We start from the raw sequence: 25990 nt of genomic DNA on the forward strand, positions 1-25990 counted from the left end.
TTGAACATTCCTGGCTTTAATACTCCGAAATGGGCTATAGTCAGTGGTTTTAGACTTCACACCCCTTACACACAGGCAGCATCCCATCTCGGTTACGACTTATACTACCTCAGAAGGTGGCAAATTTGCAGGTCGGCTTCAACTTCCCATAAAGGTAAAAAAATCCCAGGCTTTAATTGACAGTAGTATCAGAGTGTTAAACTTCACACCCCCTATAACAGGCAGTATCCCACTTCTGATATTACCCACTCTGAACGCAGAAAATTTGCAGGTCGACTCTAATACCCATTCCACATTAACGACACTAAAAAAAGGTAGAAAATTCACGGCTTTAATAGAGCTGATTCTCTCCGGAAATTGGCAAATTTGGACACCAGCTCTGCCCCCCCAAAATTCTGCGTGTATTTATACACACCACCACACAGGAAAATGTTGGAAAATTCACGGCTTTTCCAGGCAGTGTAAAATGGGCTAAGGACAAAAGTGAGAGGCGGGGGAGGATGCGCCTTTGTTTTTGTGCGTGCTGTGAAGAAGAATGAAAAAAAGGAACGGTGCTCCGCTAATCGGTTCGTGTGTTAGCGGCAAGCGTCGAGGGGCTTTTTCGTGAATTGACTGCACATACGTAAGCTGTGTGTGTTTAGTCGGGCGGGGATGTGCCTTTCCACGCATGCACAATTACCCTTCAGCCCCCAAACCCTAAGCCCCCTCCCCCCCTCCCTCACACACACACACACACACACACACACACACACACACTGATGGCTCATTGTGATGGTTTATGAATGAACAAATTGCCAGAGGAGAGGGGGAGCCGAGGCGGGATGAGCCAAGACTGATTGAAGTGCATGCAAGAGAGTGAGGGAGGGAGGGAGAGAGAGAGAGAGAGAGAAAGCAAGAGAGAGAGAGAGAGAGGGAGGGAGAGAGAGAGAGAGCGAGCGAGGGAGAGAGAGGGAGGGAGGGAGAGAGAGAGAGAGCAAGCGAGGGAGCGAGAGAGCGAGCAAGCGAGGGAGAGAGAGAGCGAGCAAGCGAGTGAGAGAGAGAGCGAGAGAGAGAGCGCACACGTATGCTAATGCACGTTTGAAGGGCGGATTCAGGCTGAGGGCAGAGAGATGTCAGCAGGAGGAGGTGTAGGGTGCCGGGCGGGTGGGTGAAGTGTGTGTGTGTGTGTGGGGGGGGCGGGGGGGTACTGGGGATGAAGCTGGGGGATATCCAGGCAAGCCATACATGTGTGTGTGCACGTGCGGCCGTGCGCGCGGGTGTGTGCGTAATACGGAACGCGTCGTGGCCCTGCTGTGCCTCATTAAGCCCATGTTGCGCCGCGCTCTGGACCTCGTCAGCTCCCTCTCGCTGTGCTGCGAGCGAGCGGCGCGTGTGTGCGCGCCGCAGCCGGTGTGTCTGCGAGCTCTCGACATTGATTTCCTGACAAGGCGCCCTCCCTCCCCTCTCCCTCCCCTCACCCCCCCTTCCTCCGGCAGGCGTCACACCAGGGAACGACAGCGCTGATTTCACCATTTGTATCTCTCCTGCTGCTGGCGAGCGCCTTCTCACCGTACTTTCTCGTCCCTTTTTCGTTGGAATTAAAGTCTTTTGTCCGCCGCCAACATCCTTTGTGCGCAAAATGTGGGTTTTTACTTGGAATAGGTTCAAATTATTCAGTTACTTTCCAACTTTGCCACTAGGTAGCGCTATTACGCTAATGGTGTTTCAGCCACTTGCTCTTCTTCCCTTTCGTTAGTTTATGTGGAACGCATCTACAAGGTTACCTTGATTTACGTGATTAATTCATTTCGTAACCAAGCTCATTACACATTTTAATCATATCAAATCAATTTTCCCCATTGAAATGAATTGAAATATCATTAATCCGTTCCAGGCTCTTAGGAAAACACTGCTGTTTTTTTTGTAACTTTTTTAAAAATAAATACAATGGTAGATGGACTGCTTTTTACATAGCGCTTTAACTACACCATATGATGCCCAAAGAAATTTTCAACTGAAGCCTCTCATTCACCCATTCACACACCAGTGGTCGGTTGCTGCCATGCAAGGCGCTGCCAGGTCCGCTGGGAGCAAATTGGGGCTCAATGTCTTGCTTAAGGACACTTCGATATGGTCACCATTGGTGAGGATCGAACCCACAACTTCACGGATGGGAGACGACCACTCTACCACTGAGTCATGCCGCCCCATAAATTAAAAATAGCACTGACTCACTTTAAAGAAATAAACTGGTTTTATAAAGTGTTATTAAGTTGAATATTATACACATTTAGAGTTCCACGGTGTACCGGTACTAAAAAAAGTACCACAATGCCTAGCGTCAAAGACAGTCCTGTACCACTTTTTTTTTTTTTTTACTACCGGGGGTTTTAAGATTGACCTTCCTGAAGATGCTCTGTGCATTTCGACAGTGGACAATCCTTCAAATAAGAGGCAAAACCTGCTTGCTTCAAACGATTTGTCACTCTAGCTTGAAGTTTACCGCGAAACCAACGAAACAAAATACAAAGAGCTTTCTCTGCTAGCTTAGCACTAACAATATGCAGCGCCATAAGCAGGCTAGGAGAAATTAACATCAATGGCATGGTAATTACAGTATAAGACCTTATACAACAAAAATGGAGTGGCCCTGTTAGCATCTTCTTCATGCTCTTTGCGAGTCTTTTCATTATACAGGATGTTCTGTGTTTGACTGTTTGACCCATTCAATACATAGAGCTAAGTGCATCAGCAACTGTTGCTTTCCCGATTGGATGTAATCCTCCCTCGTAATTAATATTTTTACTTGCAACTCACACACACAGTGACAATTCTGTCAGTCGTTGTGTCAATTAGTGGATCGCAGTGATCGAGTTATCCTATTTTGTATCGGACCAAGTGGTTCAGTACACTTTTTTTTTTTTAAAGGCAAACAGATTACAATTTAATTGGAACATTTTTTTCTATACTCTTTAAAGTATAGGTCAAAATCCCCTTCTTCATTTCTCATAAATTTAATGAAATTCCAAAATGTAAAAGCTGACACGTCCCAGATCCTCTGTCACAGCTCTGATGCCGTTCTGCAGGCTGCCTGTGTGATAGAGGCTATTGACAATCCAATCTTAGTTTCCGTAAACTTTCAACAAAGCAAGAACAAACAAAAAACAAAACGCTTGTTAGAAAGCCGTCTTTGTTGTTTCCCCTCCCTTTTGTCTGTTTTTTTTTTTTAGCTTTCTCTCACGCTCCCTTGCTGGATCCCAATCTGTGCGTCCCTCTCCCACACTCACCGCCCTATTCTATTTAAACCACCAACCTGCACTTTTTTCTTTTTTTTTTTACGCCATCGCCTCCCACATATTCACACTGGTGTCCATCAGACGGCTGCAGAGGCGGGGAATGCAGCAAAATGGAAAAAGGGAGCTTCTGTGTGTGTGTGTGTGTGTGTGTGTGTGCATGCGTGCCTGCGCGCGCTACTCCCAATCAACACATGCACACACGCGTGTGTGTGTGCTGATTGGGAGTAGCGGAAGCGCGCACACATACCGAATCGAATTGAGTGTGTGTCAGCCCTGTCGCATCTGCTCGATTGACCACGCTCGGAAGATGTCAGGGTAAGACTTCCACTCTATTGACCGGCTGATGCTGCTCGCAGTATAAAGTATTGATGGACAACCCCAAAAGACACACAATGTTCACATCTAACAAACACACATATGGCGCTTGAGTTTTTTTCTTTAATAGCAGTCAATGATTTTTTTTTTTCCTACCCCTTAAGCAGTTTTAGCTCTTTGAGCTTCCTTCAAATGTTTCCATGAAGGTAAGCTGATTAATGTCTGGGAAAAAAAAGAAAAATAGAGTAGATTCTTTCCTTGCCTCGCCTACATTCTTACCTCATCATTTAACCAGCTGAGCTCTTAGATTTAATTATCACTGCAATGGGGGTAATTGCAGGTGGTATTTCCTTAATAAGCAATAAGGAACAATCACAATTTGGATTGGCAACAAATTTCCTACCATTTTCTACTCTCATCTCCTACATTTGCCTGGATTTGGTCAACCAAATTCATCCATTCTTCCTCCGCTCTTTGTCCAGTCTTCCTTGTTACATACATAGAAAAATTGCATTGAGAAGTTTGTACTTCATTAGTGAAGTGGTTCTAATTTCAATTAATTTGACAATTTTGCATTATTGACAACATGAAAGCAAACGGCGATTAAATTGTAACTGCATTAGCATTGTGAATCATGTACGGTATGATGAAAATTTCAAATTTTGCATAATCCTGCGTAACCTCGCCAGCCAGATTGATAATTGTGATTCACTCGAGGGAGTTCTTCACATTATCAATCTGGTACTTCACTAGGCAGACCCGTTCGGGAAAGGCAGGACTCGCTGTACTATACTTCAAGCTGATTGGACGATGCGGAATCTTTGCACATTTGTTTTGACCAATCAAGGCAACGGATGAAAATCTCGTCTTGCGTCTCGCTTAGGGAGTGGTGGAGGAGAAGCACGAACATCTTTACCAGATAAAAATGCACGAAACGCCTCTCGCTGTTCAAACTCAACAAGGAAACGGCGAGTAATTCTGCGAGAACAGAATTAATTGCAGCATCCATTCGTCTGTTAGGCTTGTTTCCCCCCCCCGCCATCGGCGATTATTGGTTTCGTCCTGCCTATCAAACGCCTGATTGGTCCGACCTAAAGAAGGTCGACTGCAAACATATCAGCGTATTCTACGGAGTTCGTGAACTCACAAATACCGCGAGAATTCATCTTGCTGGCAAGGTTAAATCTTTGTATTGTTAGAAATAATATTCCATAAAGTTATTATTATTATTTTTTAAATATGGAACCAGCATTTTGGGGGGCCAAAAGTGATATTTTTTATAACAATCTCCCAACATGAATAGAACTCAAAATGCAATGACCTTATGAACTTGTGATGCTAAGTTTCCTCGCAATTGGTTCCAAAAATGTTATGTAACCCTTCTTAAAGAAAAAAAAAATACTATACAAGCATAACCTCATTTGCTTTCAAATTTAAGTTGAAAATTCAATACAAATATCCTACCTAATCTTGCTGACAAACAAACAGCAATGAAAACATAACTCTTGTAAGTGGAATTGATGAACTGAGTATCATAGAAGTTGGTTGGTAGTTGGTCAAACTTTTAAAAACCCAACAGCAATGAAAATAGAATGTATTAAGCGTGATGTAATGATGCTCAGTTTCCTGGAGGCAGGTTCAGAAATTTGTGCCAATCCTTCTTAGAAGCAGGCAATAAAAAGATAAGGAGCAGAAATAATTTCATTTCGGTAGAAACTGTTTACAAAATATTTCCAAAATAAAAATAACCAAAGCATGAAAACATGACCTCTTAATTGGAAATAAATCTGCTCAGTTCTTGGAATCTTTTTATGTAATCTTGCTCACAAGAAAACATCAATGGAAAAAAAAAACGTCATCGATGGAAGAGATAATGCTTTACTGTGTGCAAATCGGTTGGGAAAATGTTGCTAATAAACTTCTTTGACATCAGAAAGGACTTCCACAATCAAACTGTTGTCGTTGTTTTTGTTTTTATCAGCTTCTACCATCTGATAGCGTGGGGGGTGCCGCTGGTCATGTCATCCTTGCCGCTCTTCAAAGGTTACTACGGCCCAGCAGGAGCCTGGTGGTGAGTCCCAAACCGTCGTCGGCGCCGGCGCCGTTGTTTTGTCGGCAAGCAGCTTTGGCCTCCTTCCAGCTCCCGGCGGGCTCCTTTTTCCCTCATAAGACCCAGCGTTGTAAAAACGGGCAATTATCAGCTCATCTTTAAACATTTGGAAACGCCTGCTCCGTCGGCGAGCAGGAGAGGCATCATTGTTTGTTTGGAGAGTCGTTAAGGGGCTGAGGGAAAAGACGACGTGGGGCCCGAGGAGAGCCGGACGCGGAATGAAAATTGGGACGGAGCCTTAATCTCCAGGCTCGACGCTCTCTTTTTCCACTCTTGGCTTATTAATAGCTACAGCTGTGCGGCGCCCCCCCCCCCCCCCCATTCGCTGTCACAAGCCTCCCTTCCGCTCTCCCTCTCCTCTAACCCCGCTCTCTCCTTCTCTCTTCCTCCAGCTGGATCACAGACGATCACGTAGCCTGGAGATTTGGGATGTAAGTAGACCCTTTCAGCCCCGCCATCAAAGCCTGCTGTAGGGGTGGATGGTCTCTGCGGGGAAATGTGAAGGGTTGCGTATCGAGGGGAGCCTGCGGGTTATTTTTCCCTCCCCTCAGCATGAGGCTAAAAAGTGTGTGTTTTTTTTTTGTGGTTGCGCTTTTTGTTTTTCTTTTTCTTCCTGCTCCACTCCTACATTCCATTTTAGCACCGAAGTGGAAATTTACCATGTTTAGCATATTCAACTTTACCCTACACAAGCGAACAGTCAAATGGTTTGAATATTTAGGGACTTCTTTACAATGGAAACATTGAATAACGCGTACCATTCTCAAGTGAACCAGTTTATTCCTGTTATCTGTTCAGTAATAAGAGGGTGTTAAAATGTGGGGTGGTTTAGGATTTTGGGACCTTGAAGAGTGGAAATGCTTAATTGATCTGAATCGTATTCCTTGGTGGAAAATTCAAATGACACAATTTTCTTTCAATCAGCCTTTGGACAACTGCATATTTCGCTACACGAGCAACACATACCATACTACAAATGAAAAGCTGAATGGTTCAGATGGAAACACTCTAAAATTTGCATTGTACCAAGCTGAACTATACTGCTTCATGCAAGTGGGGCTGAACAAATAATTCAAATAATGCAGTTTTCTGTTGACCAGGCATTGGACATATTTCACGTCCCCTACATAAGCAACCATATTCAGGGTTTCCCCCCAGTGCTTTATAGGCCTGTTGATCGATAAATAATCATAATTCATAGTAATCGCCGGCAGCCGTGCGCACGCCCTTTCTTCATCAACAAACGGCGAATACGAAGCGCTGGATATCAAATTTCTTAGAGAGCTTAGCACACAATAATGTAAATTACAGTTCTGCATTTCCTTATTATTTTGCCACTTCCAGAAATTACTTTGTTCAGGCTTCTGATAGGGTGAAATGGTTTACATGGCTTTGGCATGAGTTTGGCAGCCTATACAGTGTAACTGCTAGAAGATGAGTAGTTCCACTTTAGTAATTTGGGAACTTATACGATGGAAACACTGAAAATTAAATACAAACACATTTGTTGGTATTAGTGGAAATCTGTTACCGGTACTTTGTTTTGTTAGACTACAGATAATTTTAGCACGAATCAGTGAAATGTTCTGTCCTTATCTTTTCACCTTTTCCAGATGTGACTTTCTTTGGACGTCTGCTCGAGTAAAATGGCTTTATGTGACATGCGTTTGTCGACTTATTCTAGTTGACTATATTTAGACCTATTATATAGAAAATCGATAAAAAAAAAACAAAGTGCGCATTCACAGTCGCTACCATTCTGACATGACATGTCAAGGAAGCTGAAACATTCTCATCGTAACACTCTAAGCCTAACTTCAAAATAAAGTTGACCAAATACATTGACGGCAATGCAAATAGCCTTAGTACACTTTTACTTTGAAGTTTGCCCACGTCGTGGCGAAATGGCTATCTTGACTTCTCTTTTAGACGTTTTTTTGAGTGGCATTGTAGTTGTGACCAACATCAACACAACACTATCTCGAACTCATGTTCAATCGCTAATTTAGGATGCCGTCATTGTGGCTAGCATCTAGCTGTTAGCATGACCATTGTGCTTGAGTGTCTGGCTGCCGGCTGGTGAGTAGGTTTGACAGCTAGTACCTTACTTACTTTAATTATGGGACTGCTGAAAGCAGCACATATTACTCTCCACCCTAGAAAATCCCGAGATTTTTCCGCAAAAATGCGGCCCGTACCGTAGATCGCACCGGGACAAATGAGGTATCAAACGATGCGGCTCGATCTGACTCGGTGCGGCATTACTTTTCTAGGAATTCCGAGTTACCATGGCGACGCAATTCCCCAAAAACTCCCAAAAAACTCCCATAGGAAATGAATGGAGAAAGGGGGAACAAATTACAGATCAAGCACCTTTTTCCAAGACACGCTGCGCACGCATACGTTATCCGACCGATACGAATTTTAGCTCATTTTGTAGGAATTTTTCCCATCTTTAGCTCAGTGTCGAAATCTTTTTTAAGGAATGTAAGCTCTCCCCTCTGTGCGGGTTCAAAGACAGTGAGCAAACAGCAGACAAATAGCCTTCTCCCATTATTGTGTATTGCAAGTGCCAGAGTGGAGCAATTAACTTTAGAGTGGCGGCAACAAATAAATGTACTTCCAAAAGTTTCACTTCAACTCGTCACCATGGCCACAATCTTTGCTCACTAGACATCAAATTCTCACATTTTGTAGTCACGAGTGTCTTCTTTCAGACAAACTAACTTTTATTTGGCTAAGGTGTCATTTAGTACCTTTATTTTCACTTTAAGCTCGGACAAGTCGGACGAACTCGCCTATCTCTTCCATGTTAAATTCAGGCGCCTTTACCCCTGCATTTCTGATAAATCATAAGTTTTCAACCTGCTCTCATTTGGTCATTTTTCATCCGATTAAAAAAATGAGAACATGCTCGTGTTCCTCAAACCCTTGCCGTTCTAACGAGCCATTTCTTGAATCTGCAGCTCGAACCGTTAAGTAGTGAGAGGCTTTTGTTCAAGGGGTGCGTCTCTCATACAATCTCAATGGAATGTGGGGCGCGTGACGGCTCCAAGTCAAAAATGTGTGTGCGCTCTTAAAGTGACAGTGAGATATTTTTAGTTTCTGTTGATTATGGTTAACTTCCACATTTCTTGACTGATTTTTGTCGTTTGAATTTTAAACTCTTCAGCTCATTTACATTTTTTTAAATACATTTTCAGGGACAGTGAGATACTTTTAGTTGATGTTGATTATGGTTAACTTCCACATTTCTTGAGCGATTCCAGTCGTTTAAATTTTAAACTGTTCAGCTCATTTACAAAGTCAAATGTGTGTGCGTGAAAGTGCATTTTTCTTAAAGGGACAGTGAGATATTTTTAGTTGATGTTGATTATAGTTAACTTCCACATTTCTTGAGTGATTCCAGTGGTTTAAATTTTAAACTGTTCAGCTCATTTACAAGTGTCAGCAGTCCCATTCAAAATTTCCGCGGGAATTTTTCTAGTTCTATTTCAATATTCTGGACCAAGGCTACTTTGTAATTTACTCTCCATGTTTAAAGGAAGGGAATGTGCCTCAAATTGCACATTGAGGTCTTTTCATTATTAAAAAAAAAAAATAGAACTTTATCTTCATTTATTTTATAAAACACTTTTGCCCATTAAAAAAGAAAAACTTTCAACTGAAAATGTCAAACTTAGCTGTTTAGATTATAGGAACACAACTTTAAGACATTAATACTTATTTTACACATGAACCATGTGAAAATAAGAATGTTTCTGCCTCATATTGCACTTAAAAGTTGTCTTCCTTAATCCTAAACTACTATATTAGACATTTCGGAAAAAAAAAATCATTTAATAGGAAAAGGCGATTTACAAAATAAATGAAGACACTAAATCCTGCACGGCTATATTAGACATTTTCAATTGCTTTTTTTTTTTATTTAACGGAAAAAGTGCTATTTATTAAAAAAAAAAAAAATGTTTATGCTGTTCCAAAAAACGATCCGATCCGTGACTCAAATCCGCGATCTGATCCGAATCGTGACTTTTGTGATCCGTTGCACCACTACTGTACTTGGTAAACTTTATTTTGAAGTTTAGCGTGTTACGTTGAGTATGTTTCAGCTTCCTTGACATGCTTGAATGGTGTCCATGGTGATTGCGCACTGTTGTTTTTTTCCCCCACCAACCAGTCCCACGATCGTGGGCGATCCGAACCGACCACGGATCAATGATGATCCATAGCACCACTAGTTTTACTGCATACTACAATGCCCTCACATGTGGGAAAGGAGAGACACAGTCAGTGATGCAAATCGGGGAGCCTTCGGGTTATGCTTCAATTGGCTAAAAAGTGTTCTTTCCCACCATCAGACAAGTCGCTGCTTGTGTATTTAACGTTCAGAACGGCTATGAAAGATTATTCCTGCTTGGCACTTTTCGCAGCCGGCCCTAAGTCTGCGAGCGCGCCGCCAATCAACCCCCGACACTTTAGCACACACGCACACACACACACACACACAAACGACAACGCTTCGCTATGAGGCAAGGTAATTGCGTTGCTGCTCGCGGCATCAGCAGGGAATCAATCTTTCTAAACAAATAAGCACACACAAGGCAGGCGCATACACACACACACACACACACACACACACACAACATGCTATCAGCTGTGCTAAACGAGCCTGTGTCTCTTTTATCAGCCCTCTTCTGCTCCCCGGCTCTTTCTAGTTTTCCTCGCTGTTGTGGCCCAGGGGGACGAGCCGCTCAGAGGATCAGGGAATCATCATTAGCTCTAATTACATCAAACCAGATGAGAGATTAGAGGCCAAGGCAGCGCCCGTCAAGGAGGAAGCGCACGCGTTAAAACACGCGCGCCGCTGTTGGCAGCCGGGCGAAAGGTTGCTGCATTAAAGGTGAAAATTAGAAAGATGGAAGGCGTGAGAGGGAGAGAGCGGGCATAACTCAGCGGGAGAGGGAGGGAAAAGGGAGGGAGGGAGGCTGGCGGCGCCGTAGCGGAAATGGAGATGAGCCTAAGAGAAATGGATGGCCCCTCGTCTCTGGCCACGCCGCGCCGTGTGTCTTCATCAGCGCTCATCCGAGCACGCCGACGCGACAGGCTACGCTCGGCAGGAGCGAGGCGCAGAGGACGGGGCCTCGTGAGGCGGAGGTGCTGAATTTCAAGGGGTTGACTCAGCGCGTCGGAGTTGTGCTGAGTCAGCGTTCCCGTGTCCCTGTCGGCGGCGTGTCGTTGACCCCGTGCGATACGAATGAATGGTAATGACCACAGGGGGGATTTTAGCTATGTTAGTTATTGGACCAATTGACACAAAGCATTCATGGGTCCTGGAATTTTAAGTATGATGACACCAATGATATATGGATGCTTCCTAGCATTCACAGAACCAGACCTTGAATTCTTCCATGCAATGTCATTGTGACTTAGTTGCGCATAGTTGTCAACTGAGCTCCGTTTCCCATATAAGTTTAGTATGGTAGGCTATTTGTGGAAGGTTGGTTGGGTGCAGCTTGACAAATTCTAGGTAAACTATTCTGGACAATTACATTTTCAAAATGTTCATTAATGTTGCCATTTTTTCCCCTCAAATTGGTTGATTAATATATATTTCTTCATTTTGTTCACTTCTCATCTATCTGATTAACTAATTTGCTCCCAAAAACGTATAAATATGTTTTATTTTAAATGTTTTAAGTGTCCCAAAGACGTATTTTTATACATTTTTTATGTGTGTGTTTTTTAATGCTAGAGCAGACTTTGATGCAGCCTCTCAACTGCAAAGAACGGGTGAAGAAACGGTAGTTATTACAAAAACGACCAGCAGGTGGCAGCACAGTATAAGAGATCAACCAGGGCCATGTTGAAAAAAAAAAACTCATTTACTCACAATTCTAGATTTGTGAATAATGATATAATATATAACTATATATTTTAATGCTAATTGCTGCAAAACGGAAAAAGATATATATATATATATATATATATGTATATAATTATTTTTATTAATTTTTTTTCTGATGAAAGAAGAGACTAATCTTTCTTTTGGTAGGTTCCATGTTTTTATAGCAATATAAATGCAAAATCAGTCATAATCCAGTAAAACAGTTCGGAGTGAAGGGGATTACTTCATTTAAAATGGCTGGGAGTGAGTGAGTTAACTGTTGGAGAGTTTCAGGAACACACCTTAGACAAGTTTGCCATCTTGTTGGGAAGTCCCTGGTTTATGCAAATGTTGTAACTCAGTCTGAACACTAGGGTCATCATGTAAAGTGTGTACGTAGATAAGAAATGTTGACACATGAGAAAGAAATGAGAGATGAAAAAGTAGTGTCAGTAGTGACTTGCTATACAAGTAGATGTATGGATGTTGGCTCTGTGCGTTGAGGTGTAAATAAAATGAATAAAAAAGAAATACTAGACAGCTTCTTAAAAATACCACACAGACCGAACCCGACTCTCCAAACAAGTGGCCCAGCCAAGCGACAGATGTCCCCACCCAAGCAAAGCTGTGGTGTATTTATATAATATTTTTAACATAAGATAAAACAACTTTTATTTGTTCCACAATGGGGAACATTTGTACAAGAAGTGCACTGCACATGTAGTCCAATCTATCAGCAATATTATTTGTTTCATTCAAAATAGAGTGCTGCGTTTTAATTTTGAGTTTTGAGGTCTGATGAATCAGATTTATTAGACCTGCATTATTTACGTTTGAAAGAAGAATCGATCCCTTTGAGTCGAATTGCTGGGAATCAATTCACATCTATAGTTATGATTTTGCGTTTCCATTGATACTTGCAGGATTTCACTTAACAATGATTCATAATCTAGGTAATTTTTATGTGTTGTTTTAAGGTGAAAGTAAGAGAATATATGTCGACCAATCACTGGGCAGCAGTGTGTTCTAGCCAGAGGTGGGGCATTTGACTAAATGTTGCTGATTCGTCATCGTCAGTCCGTCATTTTATTGTAACCATGCAGTTGTGGAGGGATATCACTAGTTTTCGGATCACGGTGACAATGATGAACAATTACCAGAAGTGATCAATTTTGAACGTCCTTCATTCGGCAATCGTCAACAGTCGCGACATCCTTTGGTCATTGTCAATCCGTCAATATTTCGAGCCGAACCGCCAATCCCTTATTCGGCGATTGTGCAGCAAAATGAGCGTCCGTCAACGTTTCCGTCATTTGAGGAGGGAATCCGTCAACATTCTGTCAATCGTCAAATATGTCATTAACATTTTGTGGAATTTATTGACGATAACATTTACGGACGAAAGCCTACTTCCGTTAATGCTAACTTTGACATTTTTTTTTAAAGTTTCTCGTCAATCGTCAACAAAATGGGTGACCGTCATTGACGGATTAAATATTGATACAATGCCCACCTTTGACAATTACTACAACAAAGACTATGTTCACACTGCAGGCAAATGCACCCAAATCAGATTTTTTCTTGGCTTATATGTGACCTGTATCTGATTTAAAAAAAATATATTTTAAAAGTACATTTGTACGTGTGAGTCTGGTGAGATGCAACCTTTGGCCTATACGTGTTCCTTTTTTTTTTTTGTCTCTCAGTTTGTCCCAGCCCTTGTGCAAGTGGTTGAATAGGTAGATTTTGATCTCTGGCGGAGCAGTGGGTCAAAGTTGAGCCGCCGCAGTCGAGCGCTAACCAGGAACGACGGGTCCCTGCTGCACTCTCATCTTCCGCTGAGCGCTTCCATTAAGGCTCCTTTCATCCGCGCCACGTCCTTCACTTCAGAGGGAGGATGGAGGGATTGGGGGGGAGGGGGGGGGGCGCAACGGTAGGCTGAGGCGGAGGGATTCAATCTACGCGCGTGCCTCTGAAGATCTTTCTCCAAGTTTCAAGCCCCCTCACTCGTTCTCTCTCTTTCTCTCTCTCCCTCAACCGCTTGCTCACCAGTCCTTCCCGCCAACTCTCCTCCGCTGTTATCCGTCTTTTTTTAGACATTCATCTCCCGTCAGCCCCTTTACGCCACGCTTGCTCTATTTTTAATCACCCTGCGCCGCTTTCTAATTTCTCTCTTTTCTGCTGGCGACCTACTATCCTCTTGTCCCCCCAATCCCCCCCACCATCTTCACCTTTATTCCTGTCCTCATCTTTGTCATGCCCTACCCACTCAGAATCTCCTTTTCTCCCTGCCTCTATTTGCCTCTCTGCTTCTTTTCCTTCCCGTCTCGCTCCGGGTAGAGCACAGCTGTAGAGCAGGGCTCTAATGGCAGATCATTATCATGCTAATTAGAGCACTTTGTAGCTGCCGCCCGTCATTCTCTCCCTCCTCGCCGCCAAGCCCCCCGCCTCCCCTCGCTCGCTATCGTTAAAAATGCCACCCCCTCCCATTCCGCTCGCCGCCATCCGCCCACCCCGTCCCTCCGTCATTAATGGGACGTGCGCTGCCGTAATTGGACGCTGTTTATTCCGGAGAGCGGGTTATTAAATCACATGAGGTGACGCTCGCATCGGTCCCCTAACACCCCCTTCCCTTGAAATGCTTTCATCATTGTCCCATGCCATTATTGAACCCGCGTGCGCGCACGCACACACACACGCGTGTTCAAAGAGACTCTTCTTTGTTTATTGATGTTTCCTACCAGACTTGAGGGAACGCATATAAAACAGCGTTGCTTCTCCGCGGCGCGTTTCCCGCTGTGAAAATAGTGCCGCCGACCATCCTGAATTGCCGCCGCCAATGAAAAGTTTTGTTTGAATTTCATTTTTCCATTTTAACGCTAAGGGAGTGATATTTACCTTTTGTACATGTTGCTTTAAATGACGGTTTTATTTTTATTCAGACAGTGAAATCTTTGAGTTGAAGCCCCCTAAAATTGACCAGTTTCCAATTCAAGTAAATTTACAGGAAAAATGCTGCCGATAATGTTGTACAAAATCGGACCTTTGTTATGAATGACATTAGCGTTTCACACCAAAAGTCAGATCAGCGTGCATCAATGTTTGAACGTTTTTGGGGCCGCCATTGATGATGTCCCGCAATGTTAACATCACGGGATTTATTTTAATGTTTTTTTTGTCACTGATTCATTGACCTGCACATCTGTCTCACAATTGTGAGCTTGGGGGTTCAAATCCAGATTCCGCCTTTCTGGATTTTCGCCAGATACTCTATGTCCCAGTTGACGGGTGACCAGACTAGGACATAGTTCACCTTTCGCCTGAAGTTAGCAGGGATAGGCTCTGAGCTTACTGTGAACAGGATAAGTAGTCGGCTATGAAAAATGGATGAATGCATCCATCCTGATCCATCCATCAGGTTGGATGCATTAAGATGCGACAGGTGCGGTCTTGCCAAGTCGGCAACCTGCGACTAACTGACTAACAATGCATGTCCGTGCTTGGGCTGCCTACCAATGCCTGAAAGTCTCGTTTGATACATGTACGGCAATATCACAGTATGACAGACACTCGTGCATGAAGACTATTTGTGAATGTATTTTTCGGAAACATCCAAAAGATGACGATGAGCCAAAATGACTTGGTGGTCCCCCTGGCTCTAGTGTTATCATAGATGTCCTCACTTAAGTGAATTCAGAAATGTGTTTTGAAATAAATTGTATATGTCTGAAGGTTATCGCCGATAATGTGCAAAGACTGACAACCATGTTGTCAATTATGGAGATAGCGTTAAACATTTTTCACCATTTCTCGTTTCCAGATTTTTGGGTATGATTAAAAAAAAAAAAGGCCCTTTGTCACACACTTTGGAGTCAGGCATGAGTCTCCACTCCCAAACTGTATCCGTTACTTCTAATTGCAATTGTGTCAACAAGCTGTCTACACCACGAAACTGCATCTTTTTTTTGGATTGTCCGCTTATGCCTGTCCGCTTCCAAGTGCCTTGTTGTTGGCCATGAGTGCACGCACGTCACACAAGAAAAGGCAGAATAGGGTAGATGCCACGGACTTCCGACTTCACACATCAGCGTCGTTTCCGGCCACTGATGGCCGCGTTCCAACACTCGCACCCTTACCCTGCGCCCCCCAACCGTGTCTCAACTCAGTGAAATGCTTCGGACAACTGAGACAGACACATTACACACTCGCACCCGTCCACGAGAACGCGCAACAGAGGGGCACAAAGGTGGAAGCGCAAGAACTGGGAAACAGAAACAAAAGCTGATGTGTGAAAACCAGGAAGTCAGAAGTCCTGCCTCCCCACAATGGGGCATATACCCCATTGTGGGGAGGGGGGTTTCAATTATTATTTTTTTGTCTGACTTGACGGGCTGGCTTGGCTTATTTAGAGCTCCTCGTTGTCAGCTGTGAGTGCACGCACTGCAGAGAAAGGTGTAAAAGTGAGAAAGGGTGAATAATAAAATGTCCAATGTGAAAGTCAGCATGTCGACCAGGCTTTTGTGCTAGCGTGGCTGTTTTAGAGCGCCTTGTTGTCGTTGTGCAGAAAAGCCCCACGGCAAACTGGTAGGATATGTTCCAGGCAATTGAGGCTTTAAGCGGATATATTTTTGCGGCTCAAATATCCAGTTATGTGTAGGCAAAGTAATTAATCCATGTTGGAGTTGCGTTATTTGATTGACAGTTGAACGGGGCGTGGTTTCTACGCATGCAGCAGACACTCCCCGGCATTTGACAGCGGAGAGAATTGCTTGAGTTTCCACAATTTTGAAACCTCACTTTATATACGTGTGGACTTCTTTTTAAAAAAATAAAATAAAATAAATCTGTCAAATTTGACAGGGTTGTTAACAGACGATACATTTATTCTCACGTGAGAGGGAAATTAAAGAGTTAACACGGTATTTCTTGTTGTTTTTTCCTTTGTCGTGGTTAATATTTTCTACACTTGGGTGCCAATTAAGAATGTTCAAATTAGAAATAGCTGAGGTAACTTTAGCACTTATTACTGAAGTTGTTTTTTTTAACGTTGTTATATTGTAGTAAACTTCTTTTTGGAATGTGAAAACTTTACATTAAACCTTGGCCATGCAAACTGATTTATTTCCAATTGCAAAAATGATTTTGCAACTGGAAGTCGGTGAGCGTCCTTCAACAAATTGCTTTTTGAGGTTCCATTGTATTGAACTTGAACTTAAATAAATTTCTAAGATTTCATATTTATGGCGTAATTCTTTACGTACTAAAAAGGTTTGCGGCTCGAGCTTCGTTCAGCTGGTGCCGGATGTTCACACTGGCTTGGGCAAGCCTGTATTTTTTGGCACGGCACTTGTGCAGAACAGACGAGCAGCGTCCGCGAACCTGCCTATCAAAGCGAGACAAAGGCCCCGTTTTGTGATTACAGGGAGAGGTTGAAACACCTCCGAGCTTACATCACCTCCCGAGAGGTTGCATAACACAAAGCTGCCATTCCAACAAAGCCATCACCACCCCACCTCTCTCCCCTCCCTTCGCCTCGTTTCTCTCGCCTGCCTCATTTTTTCTTTCATCCGGTCAGAAATACCTGACTTTTTTTTTTTTGCTACGCAGCGCCTCCCCTTGATTGTCAGCGCTTCATCTCAAAAGAACGCTGTGTATTTCCGGTGACTTTGCCGCCTTTGTCTCTCCGCGCCTCACTAAAACGGCGCCACACGTCGTAGCTCCTGCGACCTTAATTAACCAGCCGGATGAGTACGACGCGAGCGGTCAGTTAGAAGAAGAGTTTTGCGGGTGCTTGAAATTCTTCAAAATGCTTCAATTGTAATAATCCGTTTTTAGGTTTGAGAAGTGCTTAGAAGTGTTTTCTGTCAAAAACTTTCATTTAGAACATATTGTAAGAAATAGCTGAGTGAATAGTTCACTAGTGAGATTTCAAAATGAAATCAAACAGGGATACGGATATAAAATGCATTATCATCTTTAAAGGTAACCTGCTCTAAACTTTAGAATGCACGTCCAACTGTTGGAACTTTCAGTACTTTTTTTCTTGCTCTAACAATGAACTAAATGGAAAAATTCACAGCAGATGTTTGATCAATGACCGTAGGTCGAGTAATCACTAATCATATTACATAGATTGTGCCGCACCTTACAGGAGGCCGCCATCTTTCTGCTACGGGTACCCCAAGGAGAAGAGCTTTGCGATAATGCATGTGCTTCGAACTTAGGTCATTGCATTCTATTAGTTCACTACTAGATGTCCCAAAAAAATTATACATTGTCCCTTAAATATAAATGTGTGGCTCTATGGCTCATTTGATGAAAAAAAAAAAGCAATAATCCAACAAATTCTGTGAGTTAAATGTAGTTTTATCTGTGTTAAGAATTGCAATGCGAGTCTTATCAAGTGCTCTCACGGGTTGCTCACCCCTTGTTTACTGTATGTGTTTAATAATTAAAACCCTTGCATTGGCCCTTCCTGAATCCTGGTTCATGTTTTTTTTTCCCTCTCTGCCGTCACATCGCAGATGGTACGTGCCTCTGTTCACTCTCATCCTGTTGATGATCTGCTGCTACGCCAGGATCATCTGCGTGGCCAATAACCGGGTGAGTGAGTGCGGTCATTAGGCCGCGTCCGTATGCTTTGTGACCTTTTGAAGATGCGTCAAATCAACGGTGAAAATGAGATGGAAGTATGTGTGAGTGAACAGAGGCAAACGCGAGTGCTCAGCCGGGTCGGCGTCCGGAAGTGCGCCTATAAATAACTGACATTTTGGATAATTTGCCTTTGTTGCCTCCTCCGCCAGGTTAGTCTGACCTGCCCGGAGGCTTTCAACACCCGACTATGTTCAAGCTTGCAGCCTTCGCAGAACTTGGCAATGAACCTTTCCCCATAGTCTTATTTTTAAATTCCACTTTTTTTTTCATGACCTTGATTTTTGCGCTTCTATGCAAGCTGGAATAGAAATGAGCTTTTTTTTTTTTGCATTTAATTTTAGTCTAAGAGGTCTATTTACTTCAAGCTACCTCCAAAACCTGGTTTGGACAGGAAAAGCAATTACAATTTGATTTTTTTTCCCCCATAGGAAATAATCAAAATACAAAATTTGTTCCAGGGCGTCATATAACCATTAATAGCTCTATGAGCTTTGTTTAATTCATATTTTAACATTCTTAACTGCCAGTGTAAAAGGTAGTTAACAACTACTAGAACCAGAGCTGTTAAATATTATGCATAATCCATATTTTGTTACAGAAATCACTGAATGATAACTTGTTACGTCTATAACAGATTGTTCTAGATATTTAAAGAGAAAAAAAACATTTGTCACATTGTTCAAACAGTTTGAAAACGCCGGCTTAGCACTGTCATCGACCAGCAATGGCGAATTGAAACAGGGTGTGGCGATATGAATATTTCCCACGTTAGCCCTTGAGTTTAGTTTTCTCTCCGCTTCATAAAATGTTTCAATTCGGCACTGAGTTGGGGACTCGGGAGGAGCCACCGCCCAGCCGCTCCTGGCTGAGAAGACAGGCTCACGAGCTTTCCCAGCTGTGGGTCCCTCATAACCAAGATTATTTTAGTTAACTAAAACTAACTAACTAAAAAACTCAAACTTAAATTCAAAAAACAATTCCATTAATTAAATTAAATTACGAAAATGCTTAAAAAAAATAAAATAAAATAACAAACTACATTTTATGTTTACAAAACTAACTAAAACTATAATTATAGCAAAAATGTCCTTCGTTTTACTCTTTGGTAATCAATTTAATGCATGGGACTTTGGGGATGATTTTAAATGTGATTTTAAGTTTATTTATTTTGATATTAACCGGAACAAGGACGTTTGAAAGTGTGTCACGCTAAAGTGACGTCATCAAGCAGCAGCCAATAAAAAAGCACCTTCAGATGACATTAATCCCATGGTGTTTTTTAAATATTGCGCACAAGTAATACACACTTTAAAAAACAAAACAAAAAAACTAATACTGAAACTAACTAACACTAAACTAAAACTAAGCATTTATGGAATAACTAAAACTAATAAAAACTAACAGAACCACCCTGAAAACGAATTAAAACTAACTAAATTTAAAAAACGCTTGAAAAAAATATTGTTTGTAGTGATACTGCCCCCTAGTGGCGTTTTATAGGTATTGCTAGATGCATTTTTAAGTGTATATCTTTTATCAAGTATTGTATTGCATCAGTCCGCAGATTGCGATGCTAGTACATGACGTGAGTAGGTGACGTTGACCATATTATTTACCAATGTTAGTTGATGACATTGGTTCACGATGCTGATTCATAAAGTTTGTTCACAGTGTTTGTTCGCAACGGTTCACGGCAGTGGCTCACAAATTGGTTCACAGAGTTGAAAACATTGGTTTTCATGTGTTCTGATGTTGCTTCACAACGTTGATTCACAACAATATTAAAGACATTATTTCAAGACATTAGTAGACGGCATTAGTTAATTGAGTCAAAATCTCACAAGTTTTGCTGAAATGTCATGTGGCAGGGGTTTGACCTTCAAGGTATATAATTGTACAGCTTGTGGCATTTGACTGAAGTTTCACACACACACACACACACACACACACACACACGTGTGAATACAGATACAACTACAGCTATAGATGATTAACAGCCTGAATTCACACTGAAAGTCTTTCAGATTGCTTTTCATTTTCCTTATTCCTTGATGCACAGTAGACAGTGAACAATCCAAATCTCCTTCATTCCAGCCTATTGTTCACTCACGCACTCCTCTAATGTAACGTTTTGCCAATTGTCTTTACTCGATAAATAGCATTGCTCTTTGGGCGAAGTGTTTGATTGGATCGATCTCCCCTCTGGCTCGCATCGAGGCTGTGTTCTTTTCCATTGAGGGCGCAGTCGAAAAGCCCGGAGGCGGCATTCCACAAGGTCCGCATAGCTGACATTCCTGCGATATGACAGCACTGTGCACAAAGCCCAGTGGCGCACTTGAGTTTAGAATCCAGAATCGGATTTCTTTTATGGAGAATTGAAAGTGGGGTTCAAGCTACAACAGAAAGCCGGCTTTAATGTTGCACATTCAGTGAGCACTCAGTGTGAGTGTGAATCAAATCTGTTTTTTGCCCATTCAGACATTTTTTAACCTGTATTGATTTCAATTCTCAGACGTCGCTAGTTGTGTAGTCAAGTTGTGTCTTACAAGTGTATACTGAGATGCAGAGCACACTGTACAATTAAGTCCCATGCTAACATTATCTATTTACATTGTGTATTTATATTGCGTACTAACGTTGCATGCTACTCACGCAGAGGTAGCAATTCCAAAACCCTACCCCAGGTGCTAGCTAGCAAGCTCCCCAGCTAGCTCCCCGGGTGCTTGGTTACCTGCTATGGAGCTAGCTAGCTAGCACAAGGGGCTAAAGCCAAACTGTGGCAGACTTTTTACTTTCTGGACCTGCCAGCATCAACATAATTAACTATTGTTTTACTAATCCAGAGCTAACACTGAGCTAACCCTGTAAGCTAACATCATGTGCTAATGTTGTTGACTAAGTGATCGCTATATGCAGATTTTGTTGGACGCTAGCGCCCTCTTTGTGAAAGAGAAATCCTCAATATAGCTATAAAAAAAGCCGCCACCATTTCACACTTTTCACCTGTCTTGCCCTCCCATCTCTCTACCCCGTCATTCTTCCCCCGCACGCTTTCCCGTCTCGCTCCACCTGTCTCGCCCTTCACTCTGCCGTTTTGCATCCTCTATCACATTTATGAAGAGCTGCGCCTTTATCTCCCCCTCCGCTGCAGGCTGTCTCACTTGAAAGAATCTCAAAAAGCTTTGAAAGCGGGGAAGGTAGGTGGCGCCTCGCTCGACGGAGAGGCAAGGAGCGAGCATTGGGAGGGTGGGATGGAGGAGAGGCGGCGACAGCACAGGCTGGACGCAGACGTTTTTTCGCATAGCGAGGCAGCGAGATTGCGGGAGATAATTACCGCGTAGCTCATTAGTCTTCCAAGCCTGTGTCGACGCCGTGGCTTTCAAGAAATAAACACTGAAGGGCTGTGTGCAGCTTGAGAACTAAATTGAATGTAATTTATGATTCCTCCGTCTGTGTGTTCCTCAGTCATGTCCAACTAAAAGCCTTTGAGATTTGTTTTTTGGGTGTTAATTTATCTCGTTTGACCTCCATTTTGCGCAACCAGCCATATAGTCACACAACCATTCGGCCAATCGTTCTTTTAGACGCCTTATCTTATTCAGGTGGATGGTGGGTATATCCCATCTCATGTAAGTTAAGCACACTCTCTGCTAATGATACGTGCTAACACTGAACCAATGGCGTGAACCAATCTCGTAAACTGATTTTAATGGACTACATCGTCCGCAAGGGAAGATTTTGCAGTCAATCATGGACCTGATGTACAATATACAGCCAGACCCTTAACACTCACCACCAAAAAGAAAAAACAAAAAAAAACACTCACCACAACATCTTACTGAAACACAAATAAAGCCTTGTAGCATCTTATTTATATTTTTTGAACACGTCTGCTCAGTTTGTGTCGCAGACATTTCTGACTAACACTCCGTGAAAGAGTTTGTCCTGTTACATTTGAAATTAAGTTTTTATCAGGCCGTTACGGTGGCTGAGCTTCTATCACTATTAAGAGTGGCCCGACTCCAGTGGCTCATCCCCTTCCTTCTTATTTTCCTTGGTATTTTTACAATTAAAATAAAGCCAGCATGCCAAAAAAAACTAATAAACTGGAAAATGTTTCTGTAGCATTGCGCTAATTAGCATGCCATGCATGTATTGCTGGTTATCTTGTTAATTTTACGTTTATTGGTTAATTATTCAACTAATATGGTGAGCTAACGTTGTGTGCTAACGTCGCGAACCAATGTTGTGGGCCAACCAGAGTTGCCAACTTGATGACTTTCTGGCTTAATCTGGCAACTTTCCAAAACCTCATGCCGACTTTTTTTTGGTCAAAAGCAACTAGCGACTAATCTAACATTTTTTTTCTGGTGGACAAAGCATTTAAGTCATTAAGTTATTTTGAGAAGTGAAGTGATGGCCTATTTTAAAGGCAAAATAAAAAAAATTAAAAAAAGATTCATTTGTAGTTCTAAACATATTTAGGGTGTTTTTTTTAACTCACTTTTTTGCCTCTCGCACGACGTTATTCCTCTCTCCTACAGCGGCCATTACAATTACATGCAAATTGCTGATTATGCAAATTAGGCGATGACGTCATTTAGCGATTTCTAGCAAATTTAAGATACTTTCCTTACTTGCAACACGTGGGCTAACATCAGGAGCTAACGTAGTGAACTAAGGTCGTGAACCAACTTTGTGAACTAACGTCTTGTACTAACATGTTTTGCGCAACGCCAATGTATACTGTATTAACTAGAGGTGTCAGGCGATTCAATTTTTTTAGCCTAATTAATGGCATGACTTCAATAGTTAACTCATGGTTAATCCTAAATTTTATATCTATTCTAAAGGTTTTTATACTCTTGTTAACAAAACTGAAAAAACATGTTCAATAGAAATATGGCTGCATTTTTGTCATTGATACAGTAATTTCATAATAATTCATATAATTGAGTTAAAATTAAAAAGATGTAAAACATGAATGTGATATTGATTTGTGTTGTGGTCATTTTTCTGCCACTAGATGGCATAATTGCATTTGTAAGACGGTGTCAGCTCGGTGCATTTTTTTTTCATATTAAGAGCTATCTAATCTTTAACATGAAGTAACTTGCACATTTTTTAAATTGTAAAATGCAACTTGACCCCAGTCTCCACAAATATATTAAATAATTTATTACTAAATTTATTACTGCTAAATTTTGACATGGACGTATCTGCTGCGTTGCGACTGGAATTGCCCCAGTACACGCTTTCCAAGTAAGGGGCAGTCAGTAATCACGTTAAAAAAATTGTGCCGTTACAGGAACTTTAAATTTACTCAAAATTAACTCACTCATTTTGACACCCCTAATATTAATGTTGTGTACTAACTAACACTGCAGTGAAGTCCTGTTTGAACATTTTTGTGCACTTCAATGGATTTCAGTCAAGCTAACTTTATTTATGCTTTTGATACCAAAACATTTTTAAAAATGTGACCCAAAGTTTACATAGTTAAAAATCAGCCATAAGCACACTATCTAATGTTGTTTACTAACGCTTTAATGCTGTGATCTTACTGCAGTGATCTTACTGCAGCAACTACTGGCCAGGTATACATATAGTATTGCAAAATATTCAAACCTTTTTTTATAGGTTCTTGTGAACAGGAATTCTACTATGTGAAACCTAAAAAAAAAAATATGTCTTGTAAAAGTAGCACCTTAGTTTGCAATTTTAAAGCTGCAAAAAAATGTAGGAGGAAATCAGCAAGGGAGCCATTATCAGTTCCGACAGGGTGGTCCTATAGCGCGCTTGAAGTGTTTACGGATGTGATTTGTCCGTGCCCGTTCCTTCCCTCCATCACATCTCGACACTTAATCTGCTGATGTGCTCGCCTCGCCGTGGCGTGGCTTAAGAGAAATTGCGGCAAAGGTCAGGCAGGCGCGTTGGAGACTTGGCGGCGGCGTTTGTTGATTCTGATGGATAGCGGCGCTCGGCGCGGAGGGGGCCGCCGCGCAAACACGCCGTGGTCACACTCGCATTTGCAATGACGGTCAGGGCGCCCGGAAACCATGGCAACATGAAGTTAATAAATAGCTGAACGAAGGAGCCATGCGCATCGTTGCTGCTTTCTTTTGTGCGCGTGTGCGGCTGTGTGTGTTTGTGCGCGTGTGTCACACTGCCCCCCCACCCTCAAAGATTTGCCTCTGATGTCTTGCGTTACATAAAACTTCTGGCTTCCTCCCCCACCGCCGCCTCCATCCTAGCATTACAAATCCCACTCATGTGTTTGGGCGTGCACGTGCGTGTGTTGACATTTCCCTGCATTCCCCCAAGAGAGGAGACAAAAGGAAAAGTATTCCCATATTCTCTCCGGAGGAAGCAGTCTGCCGTGTTTGCTCCAATTCCCCCCCCCTCCCTCCTCTCTCCCTTTAATACGTCTTCAAAGATTCCCTTTTTCCTAGTGTCACCTCGTGAGCAAGGATGCTGATCATTTCCCACTTCATGTCTGAATGCTAACAAGGTGGGAAGTGCTCCCGTCCGTCCTATTCGTCGATGGCTTCATGAGTAAAGGATTTTGCATTGATGCCAATTTCAGGCCCAGACAACATAAAGTCGACCTGAGAATTTTCTCTTTACCTTAACTCATTTGCTCCCAAAAACGTATAAATACATTCTATTTTAAATTTTTGAAGTGTCTCAAAGACCTATTTATATGTTTTTTTTATGTTAGGCTTTGATGCGGTCTCTCAACTGCAAAGATCGGTTGAAGAAACGGTAGTTATTACACAAACGGCCAGCAGGTGGCAGTAGAGTATAAGAGATCAACCAGGGCCATGTTGAAAAAAGACTATTTTACTCACATTTCTAAATAGATTTGTGAATAATGAGGAAACTTAGCTATATTCTAATGCTAATTGCTGCAAAACGGAAACAGATAGAAATTTTAGAATTTTTTTTCCTGATGAAAGAAGGGACTCTAATCTTTCTTTTGGTGGGTTCCATTTTTTTATAGCAATTGAACACAATATTCTGTGGGCCTTGCAAAAGCAGTCAAAAACAGCCGGGAGCGCAGGGTATTGCTTCAGTGAAAATGTCTGGGACTGAATGAGTTAATAGAAGCCCCTTTCACTCTGCTGTTTTTCACGTAGCAGTATCCTGTATAAACGGCGCAGACACATAATTGCAGGGCAGCCTCTTTGAAATGTCCAAAATCAAACCTCCATTTTGTGTCCTTCCTGCTCGGATGCAGTTTTCACACTGCCATCATTTTTCGGGCACCGGCAGGGAATTGGTTCGGTAAAGGTGACCTGCAAATGTTCTGCCTTAATATCAGAGCCATAATGGATGCCCCTTTCATAGGGCCTGTAAAAGCAATGATCTTCGGTTCTGTATAAACAGCACCCACATGGAATCTTGGGACTGCATTTGGAAGGTCCAAATCAAACCTCCATTTTGTGTGGAACTTTCCGCCTTTAGAAGTAGTGGCTAATGTGAGCCCTTTTCTGACTGCCTGTCGACCGTGTTTGGTGTCACTCCTTTGTGTAAACGGCACCAGGGGGAAAGTATTTTTGGAATGTCTGAATCAAACCGCTAATTTGTGTCCTTGATGTACAGATGCAGTCACACTTTCAGTAAAAGCCACCACTTTGTGCATGTATTTTTTTCAATGTTGCTGTTCTGTATTAATGGCGGGACAAAGTCAACCCTGCATTATTTTTTTTCTCCGCCTTGAGTCAGTGTCATGTTCTGTGTAATACA

General features: G+C 42.2%; 1 protein-coding gene across 7 annotated transcripts in view; it reads left to right on the forward strand.

The window, feature by feature from the left end:
* Nucleotides 1-25990, forward strand: part of LOC144060939 (cyclic AMP receptor 4) — a 104946-nt gene that overhangs the window by 25594 nt on the left and 53362 nt on the right. For 6 of the 7 annotated variants that reach the window (XM_077580902.1, XM_077580903.1, XM_077580907.1 and 3 more), the window contains 3 exons: nucleotides 5572-5661; nucleotides 6093-6131; nucleotides 18112-18190. In XM_077580902.1, the coding sequence (XP_077437028.1) occupies nucleotides 5572-5661; nucleotides 6093-6131; nucleotides 18112-18190 (208 nt within the window). The remainder of the gene's footprint in view (nucleotides 1-5571; nucleotides 5662-6092; nucleotides 6132-18111; nucleotides 18191-25990) is intronic. The other variant, XM_077580904.1, reaches the window with a different exon arrangement.

This window comes from Vanacampus margaritifer, chromosome 11 (genome assembly GCF_051991255.1).
Source record: "Vanacampus margaritifer isolate UIUO_Vmar chromosome 11, RoL_Vmar_1.0, whole genome shotgun sequence".
In the NCBI taxonomy this organism is placed as follows: domain Eukaryota; kingdom Metazoa; phylum Chordata; class Actinopteri; order Syngnathiformes; family Syngnathidae; genus Vanacampus; species Vanacampus margaritifer.